This window comes from Phytophthora infestans, genomic scaffold, assembly GCF_000142945.1.
Source record: "Phytophthora infestans T30-4 supercont1.13 genomic scaffold, whole genome shotgun sequence".
Lineage (NCBI taxonomy): Eukaryota > Oomycota > Peronosporomycetes > Peronosporales > Peronosporaceae > Phytophthora > Phytophthora infestans.
This window is the reverse complement of record NW_003303746.1, coordinates 1,170,313-1,178,844: the sequence shown is the minus strand read 5'-3', so window position 1 is coordinate 1,178,844 and position 8,532 is coordinate 1,170,313. Positions and strand designations below refer to the sequence as shown.

The following is an 8,532-nucleotide window of genomic DNA, read 5'->3' as shown; positions in this document are numbered from 1 at the left end:
GGTTTGAGATAACAGTCTGACTCTTGGTCTTGGCTCGTGCAACAAGCTTCCAAGTTCCATGTGCGCGCAATGATGACAGCTCATCCTCCATTGCTGCTTTCCACTCCGGCCAATACTTACTCGCCTTCGCTTGCTTGTAGGTATTAGAAATTGGAATGTCCGTCGTCGTGTTCATCACAGAACCGACCACATAGTCATTGAGACGAGCCGGTAGCTTTCTCACTCTGCGAGGACTTGAGCTTCGTACCTCCGCTGAAGGTGAGCTCGTACATCGTGGCTGGTACTCGTTGCTGGAGTCCTGCTCACTGCTTGAAGAGACTTGCCGCTTTCGCTTCTTCTTCTTGTTTGTCACAGCCGCTGGCTGCAACTCAGTTCCGGGTGTTGCTGCAACAGCCCCCACTGGCTCCGCATTCTCACCGATTTCCTTTTCAGGAGGCAGATTGGTTGATTTGGTAGCCGCAGGCACGTCAGGTGCGCTACCTGCTTCGGGAAATAGTCGGGCTTCAAGTGTAGATGTGATAGGCACCACCGGGATCACATCCACAAGCTCATAGTCCCCACTGAAATACATATTCAGCAGTAGCCGACGGATGTAGTCATTCGCAACAGTAAGCTTCTCATGAAAATATACGTTCCCACTGCGTCGAGTAGTCACGGCTCCAGCTCGCAGGTCCATCAACTTGTATCCAGTTGTAGTAGTACTATAGCCCGGGAAAATCGAGAGCACAGACCGCGGGTTCAGCTTTGCTCGCGTTGGACGGGTCTCAGGAGGTACGTACGCATGTACCAAGCAGCCCCAGGTTCGTAGGTGTCGCAGCACCGGTGCCGTGCCGAACAGCAGCTCATGGGGGCGACTTCCCGTTCAACGGAGCGGTCGGAAGGGAGGGTTCAGTGTGTCTATAATGTGTAGAGTAGCTTTCACCCCCACAACAGGTTCGGTAGATTGGTAGCATGAAGTGCTGCTCGTAGCCTCGGAAGCACTATACCATTGGCCCGTTCAACAATCCTGTTCTCTTCCGGGGAGTAAGCATTCGTAGTCTTAAATTCAATGCCCTTGCTCGAGCAGAACCGTTCCAGGTAGGTGTTCACGAATTCTCCACCTTGATCTGAGTGTACCAACGTTACTGAATATCCTGCACGCTTGAACTGAGTGTTGAGCCTCAATACCAGTTCTTCGATAAGCTTGGCTGCTTCGTCTTTATGCTTCAGCAGATAACACCACTTGTATCGCGTTGCCTCATCTACTACCAGCATGAACATCGTTTCGCCAGCTGCCGTGTCTTAATTGATACCGCAGAGATCAACAGATAGCTTTTCCAGCGGGTTCTTCCGCCGCCGTGGCCCACGCTTGCAAGTGGTACGCTTGAACTTAGCCGATAAACAAGGAACGCATTCATAGTCCTTCAACGACTGCATGTTAAAGTTAAAGCCAAAGTCGGCCTTGTCCTTAGCCAACTCCTTGATGAGCTTCATGTTCACGTGTCCAAGGCGATTGTGCAGCAATCCCATCACATCCTTGCGCTCTTCAACAGCACCTACCAATCGCACAGACCGCTTCGCACGCAGGCGGTATAGCAGGTCATGATGGTCGAAGCGCAGCTTCAACCCATCCTTGCGGAGCCACGCAGTGCTCTGGTCTTCATTGAACAAGCTTAAACCCACAGGCGCGCATGTACCCTAGGCTTATCAGGTTCACGTGGGCATTAGGAGAGTAGTGGACATTGTCCAGACGGCGAGGCTCCCACTTGCCCGTGACTCCGTTTTTGACACGTAACACCACACTTCCGCTTGCTTGCATGACTTCTGACAGACCGCAGGCCATCATCACGTTACTGGAAGTTCCATGCTCCACATGCGAAAAACAAGTCAAATCTCCGCACAGATTAACTTGCGATCCACTATCGAGAAGCCATTCAATTTCATCTGCCTGCAAGACAGGGACATGCTCGTCGTCTCCAATTACTGCATTCACTGCGTAATCAGGTGACGCTGGTGTTGTAGGAGAGTACGTAGGGCTGCGAACAACGGGGCTTGACGGAGGACTCGTGGGTGAGTACTGTGGCGACGCAGCACGCACAGTAACCCCACCAGCTCCAGTGTTTCGGCGATGGAGCTGCTGTTCCGATTGCTCCACTGCTTGTAACCCAAGTACCGAACGCACGTCGTTCAGTAAAATCAATCGATCAGCATTCCTAATTCCACCAACTGCGTGCTCTGCATGTTCATCACGAGACGTCATGCACTCTACCACCCTGTCACGCGAGACAGGCGGTTCATGTTGCCGAAGAATAGCTCTACTCAGAGAGCGCACTTGTTCGTCACCTTGATTGGTTTGGTTTTGACGACGTCCTTGGCTGCACTCAGCATCACCGCGCCAGTGGTTTTTCTCACCACAAGCATTGCACTTCGAGTTCTTTTTCCTTTTCGCAATCCATTCTGCATTAGACTTGCCAGTGTTTGTAGATGCAGCACTTGAGCCACGGTTGAAACCATATTTGCCGCCGCGCTGGCGGCGAGGACCTTTTTCACTATTGCCGTGCTTTTGCACAGCATTTGCTTGGGGTTTACTGGCCAGGCCACGGCTGTTCACAGCGCTGCTGCTTGATTCACGCACTCACTGGTTGCGTTGCATTTCTTCATTCTCCAGACGGCTACGTGCGTCGCGCAACGTATATTTGTAGTCTGAATCACGGCGTAGCTTCTCCGTAACTTCATCTGCAATCGTTGGGTAGACTGCGTGAGCCTTGGTCAGCATAATCTTAGCGAGTCGCGAGTCTGAGATGGGTCATTATTTTCCGCTAGCTCGCGCTGTATCTTCAGTAGGTCGGCGATGTAGTCTCGCACGGGCTCGTCTGGGCGAAGCATTCGCCCGTAGATTCGTTCCCAAATCAGCACCGTGTTTACTACCACGTGGAGCGGATTCGCCAGGAGCGACGGCGGCACGATAAGCGACAGCTCCTCGTGAAGTGGAAGGGTTATGCCCACTCCGAGAACTCGTAGAAGCCGGTCGAACGGCTCCTAATATACTGTCCGAAGGCTGCCACAGTCTGGTAACAGAAGCGGCGGAAGCTTTGAAAGTAGTCTGGGGCTACTTGCCCGAACGGGTCCGGACATTGACGACACTCCGTATGCGCGCTTCAGAAGGTACCTTGTCAGCATGTGCTTGCTGACTATGTGGGCGATCCGGACACGAAGATCACGCTGGTTCAGGATGCGGGCCAGCAGCTGATCTTCATGGAGCTCCCGTAACTACGAGGGTGAGTACTTGATAGACTCCACCCACGCCCAGACCATGTCCCTGCACGAGTTCCAGATGGGACAGTTCTTGGGAAGAACCCAGAGGGGGGGGGGCAGAGAGGGTAGAGAGCACACCTGTTCTCGGGCTTCTTACGAGAAGTCGTGAAGTCCTTAAGAGGGATCCGGTGCGGCGCGAGAAGCACGCACCGGTCCGCCTCCAAGTTGTCGGCGAACAGCTGCTTCTTCTGGACCAGGGCACGTTCGTAAGCGCCCTGAGAAGTGTGACCACCAACAAGCCCGCGAGGAGCGACGAGGATCTCCAGAAAGAGGTCAGCCCCATAGATTTCCTCGGGAAGCCAATAACCTCTTGAGTTGATGGCAGCTCCCTGGTTGACGGGTGTCACCACCGAACCCCCACGCATGCGCTGAGCAGCATAAAAGTCCTCTTTCTGCTGGTCATGGTCGTTCGTGATATCCCGGGACTCACGGATGGCACCCTTCCCTTCCTCTTCGTACAGAAGGATTCGGTTTCTTTCTCCTCGCGGAGTAGATACTTCGAAACCATGCGCTTCTTAGAGGACTTGGCGCCTTCGGATTTGGCGGCCTTAGCACGCGCAAGTCCCTCGGCGAGCGACAGGGCTCTCAGAGCGAACAGACGTCCTGGGACTGTGACCACCGTGATCACTAGCGGGCGAGTGCACGCTATCGTCGTCGTGCTCGCTGAACACTGGTGTGTGCCCTCCCACGGAGCTCACAGGAGCATCGTGAGTGTTCCCGGACTCAACCTCGTCCTCACTGCCCGAATCGAGCTCACGTTCAGCGAACCGCGGGTTCGGCCGATTGTCAGGAGAGACTCAAGGCGACGAGCTGCGTCGCTTGCTTGCACGCTTGCTCGCAGCCGCGTCACCAGTTGGGCCGATAGCCTCCAAGGCCACCTTAGTAGCCTCCTGGAGTGCAGAGTCTTTGCCGCGAGGCTTAGTGCTCTTGGCTTGCGCTTTTCCGGCTGCAGCCTTCGAGCGTGTTTATACACCGCTCTTCGCCATTCCACGGAGCATGCCAAAGGTCGAAGGGGAGACCGAACAGAAGAGCACACCAGTGCTGCTCGAGGATCTAACTGTAAAGTGAGCCTCCGCCGCGTTCGCGCAGCCAAGTCGATGTATTGCGACTTTGAGAATGAGAGTTTGTGACGTACATTTTCTTTCTCTTTCAGATTGGTCGGTAAAGCGAAACTAAGTGGGGGAGGATGTAACAGGGTACGTACCCCAAGGGTACCCCTGGTTGCATGAAGTGTGACACGTCACACTTCGGGACACCTGGTACATGGCACCAGGGTCGTCAGAGGCCAACCATTGGCTGATGACGTAGCTTTAGTAAAGGTGACTTACAGTCTGTACATTTAACTCAAGCTTAGCCTACCGATAAAAAAATCAGCTTACAACTTACCTAAAGCTGGTCGCTTCCTCCGCCAAAAGGGAGCATTTTCGCCATAAGTTTTACATTTGTTTGCACTCGTTGAAGATATTAATGGCATGATATCTAAAATTGGCAGCTCCTGTTAAACCTATCCCCTGGCGTTATTAGTAGCGTTACTATCATGCCAGAGGAAAAAAAAGGTAACTTGGACTACCAGGCACATTAAAATTGCTTGAATCGGAAACTATGTTTAAGGTGCATCGATACTTTTCTAGCCAGTCCAGGGACCGTTCATGTGAAGGTTTTATATTAGTGAGCTGTGCAACTGATTTTAACTTCTTATTAATAGTCTGATGTTTCTTATAGTGTAGGATTAATTTTAGTCTGTCTCACTTTACAAAAATACGTGGTATGCTTGCGCGCTTAAACAATTCAGTATGGTTCTGTGCCCCACTCCAGTTTACGGTGTTCATTATTATTTAACGTGTAGAATGCACCCCCGTCACTATATTTTGCCTGTTGTCATTGAAAATTGTGGTGTTCATTCCTCATTCGTCTACACATGTATGTCTACAAATAACGTGTTGAATCGTGGCAAATTTCTGCCCCATCACGGTTGTTACTTGGCTAACTTCTTCAGTAGCTACAATGTATTGTTTTGCTCAAAACGGCAAGCTGAACGGAGTACATCTTGGTGCGAAGACGAATTCCACTTTTGTGAGTGTTGCATTTACGAATAATGCTAGGACTCAACTGAAGTTCGCAATCAAGCAAAGCGTTGAAGCAGATTCTCGCACTTAACAGTACAGTGCAGTTAAGTAAATACATGCTGTAAAGACTGTTCTTTTCATTAATAAAGTATACTTAGATGACGGCACGGGTTGAAGTGGATCAGCAACTGCTTTTCGTAGACAGGGCGCATCGCCCTTTGCTTGTGTTCTCAATTACGGTACATGTACATGTACATAGCTCTGAAATGCTGTTTTGTAGGTTTTGAAGCCACAACGTCATGACCAAGTTTTCAGTGTAATAATAGACTCCCTCTGTGCAAATGGTCGACAGGTTGAACTTGTGTCGTATTCAGTGAACACTGTTCACACAGAACGAGACGTGTGCCAATTTGGCACTGCCAAAGCTCAACCATGTCAACTGACGTCTAGGTGTAGAGACTGTCTTCTGTGTCCGGTCTTGCTCCGCTTTTTTAGTATTTTTAAATCCTATCCTAACGTTGCTGTCCATTGGTGACCGGCTCGATTAGTTGCAGTAGTCTCCCCATCTCCATTCTTCTTCAAATCGTGCTGCCATGTCGATCTGCATCAACTAGGCTGCGCCGACTGGTGGAGTTTTCCGGTGCCACAAAGTTCAAAAGGCAGGATACAGCAGCCTGCAGAGCAGGATTATTGGATCATTCTCGATTTTGCGGCATCGGACGCACCCGCACCCGATCGACTTCTTCTTCACGCCCGTCTCGACCAGCGTACTCACTACGACTCGCAATCCACTTCGAAATGATCCGGTCAAGAGTGGCTCTGGTCTTGGGGGCCACTGTTGCAATTGCTGGTACCACTACTACACAAGCCATCGACTGGACCTTTTGGAACGATGACGACGATTCGACCCCTTCGCCCGCGTCGTCCGATACATCTTTAGAGACCCTGTCTCCAGAAACCCTCAAAAATATGATGGGGTCCGACTACTTAGACCGTGTCAAGGCTTTGATAAAGGGATCAAACGCAGGTTCGTTGCCTGATGTAGGGTCCGCGTTAGGCTCAGCCTCACAGCCACCTGCTTCGACAGCGTCGTCCTCTGCCTCCTCGCTCGATACGGATGATGATTCTGCATCTACTGCACTGTCAATGTCGGGGTCCTCTGCGTGGGACGTGGCTTTACCTTCGATGGACGACGTAGCGAGTCCTTCAACTGCAAATACCGAGTTTAAATCGACCTACCGAAACTGGGTGGGGCCTTGGACGCAGTCAGCCGACCCTGCTTGCTACCGTGAGGCTCATTTCATGAAAACGTGTCCAAGTAATTATGATCGCAACGAATTGACGAACACATGTTGGACCGAGTGCCCGATGGACTATCCCATAGAGTGTGGCATGCAGTGCACCCAGCTAAACAACGACTGCGGTCGTGAGAACGCCGCCAAGGTGTCTGCTGTGGCGATGGCTGCTCTGAGTATGGCTTCCTTCGGCGTGTTCGGCCAATTGGCCAAATACGGCAAGAAGGTGAGCTGGGCAGTCACGTGCGCTAATTACCTCTTGGTCTTTGTAAGAGCTGCAATCCGCTTTATTCGAAACCAACAGGTCAACGAGCCCAACACGCCGCTGGAAAAGCTACTTTTGCTGCTTTACCAGGCTGGCTTTGTCGTCGCCGATCTTCCAGCAACTATCTATGCGTGCTCAGGCAAAAAAGTTCCGGCAAACCTGCAGCTGACACGTCAACTGATGCCCACGGCTCAGTTACTTCTATTATTGACAGTCGCGTACGACGACGAAATTATCAGGAGTTGGGAAAGGTTCAAAGCTTTTATGAAGAGAGCCAACTTTACGGAAGCAGCTGATCAACTTACGGAGGGTGAGATCAAGAGTCTGGAGACGGGTATGAAGCAGAACTCCACTTGCGGTGACGACCTCAAAATGCTAACCACCCAAGTCTGGGTGACGGTGAACGAGTACAGACAGGAGAACCCCAAGATTAGCGAGGGCGACCTCCGCCTAAAACTAAGCGAGTCTAGCCTCATTCTGTACGATATCCCAACGGTAACCAACAACTGTATGACCCAAATGGTCTCCGAGTCAAGTGTCGCCACCGCGTACAAGACTCGAGAAACGCTCCGCAAGACCTACACAGTGATGATCAACGATCTCATCAAGTCTGGCAAAAGTGACAACGGTACGCACATGGCTGCGAAATACAACGCCTATACCTGGCTACGTAATGGTCTCTGGCTTGCCTCATATGCTTGGGACCCAACGGACTTGTCGACTCTGTTTGCGGAATTCCTGCAGACTATCTGCGGTCCTACGCAGTTTATGGGTGAAATCGATGACGGCGACGAACTAGCCACCCTGGGAATGGGTGCACTTCATAAAGCTTTTAAGAACAGCACGCTTTCTTGGAGGAAAAAGGGTGACGGCGCCGTCATTATTAACTTGAAGAGCAAAGATACCGAGGACGTGACTGTTAATATCAAGTCTGGCGGCGACAAGATTGGCGAAGTCCTGCTCAAAGCAGGGGGTACCGCCCAGTGGACGTCGAACGTTACTACGCTTGGTGGGAAGACTCTGTACATGGATCGCTGGCGACCAGGATTTCTTGGTTTGCCTGGTACAGGTGGAGGTTCCCTGGTTTTGTGGGTGCCCATTTCACGTCAAGGTGGTCATTTAGAGGTTAACGCTCAGCTGAACGTGAGTTAGAAAATGAAATAAGTAGTGTGGTGCTGGTTGTTGTTATCTGAGTATGCAATATACTACTACAACGTAGTATTATATAAACTTAAACTACGTAGTTTAAGCGAAAAATACTGGTATGAAATGGTTTTTTATGAAAAAATTGGATTTCAAACCAATTTGTCGGTCATACTTTTGGATGATGACAGATTAGTTTCGTCTCGCCTCTCAGATTGCGACTGTGAGACCGCATTCCTCGATAACAACAGTTCCCGAGCAAGAACCACTTGCTGCTGCGTTGGCCCTTACATTGTAAGTATTGGCATCCGACTCACAAGGGGTTTTAGCTAAATTTTTCGCATAGGAATCACGCAATGCAAATAGTACTACCGGATCGGTCACTCAAGTTGTTGTCTTGTGTCTGGCGGTCGGTGTTGTGCCCTTGGCTTCGGCGATGCCGTGCCAGCAAACGTTCATACCCATCAGC

At 50.9% G+C, this 8,532-nt stretch overlaps 1 protein-coding gene across 1 annotated transcript; it reads left to right on the top strand.

Annotated features, from left to right (window-relative positions):
* Positions 1-6,545: 6,545 nt before the first annotated feature.
* PITG_08340 (uncharacterized protein) lies at positions 6,546-8,072 on the top strand (the record flags this gene model as incomplete). The annotated part of the gene is made up of 1 exon (XM_002903690.1): positions 6,546-8,072. The coding sequence occupies one exon, from the start codon at positions 6,546-6,548 to the stop codon at positions 8,070-8,072; it is 1,527 nt and encodes a 508-aa protein (XP_002903736.1).
* Between the last annotated feature and the right edge of the window lie 460 nt (positions 8,073-8,532).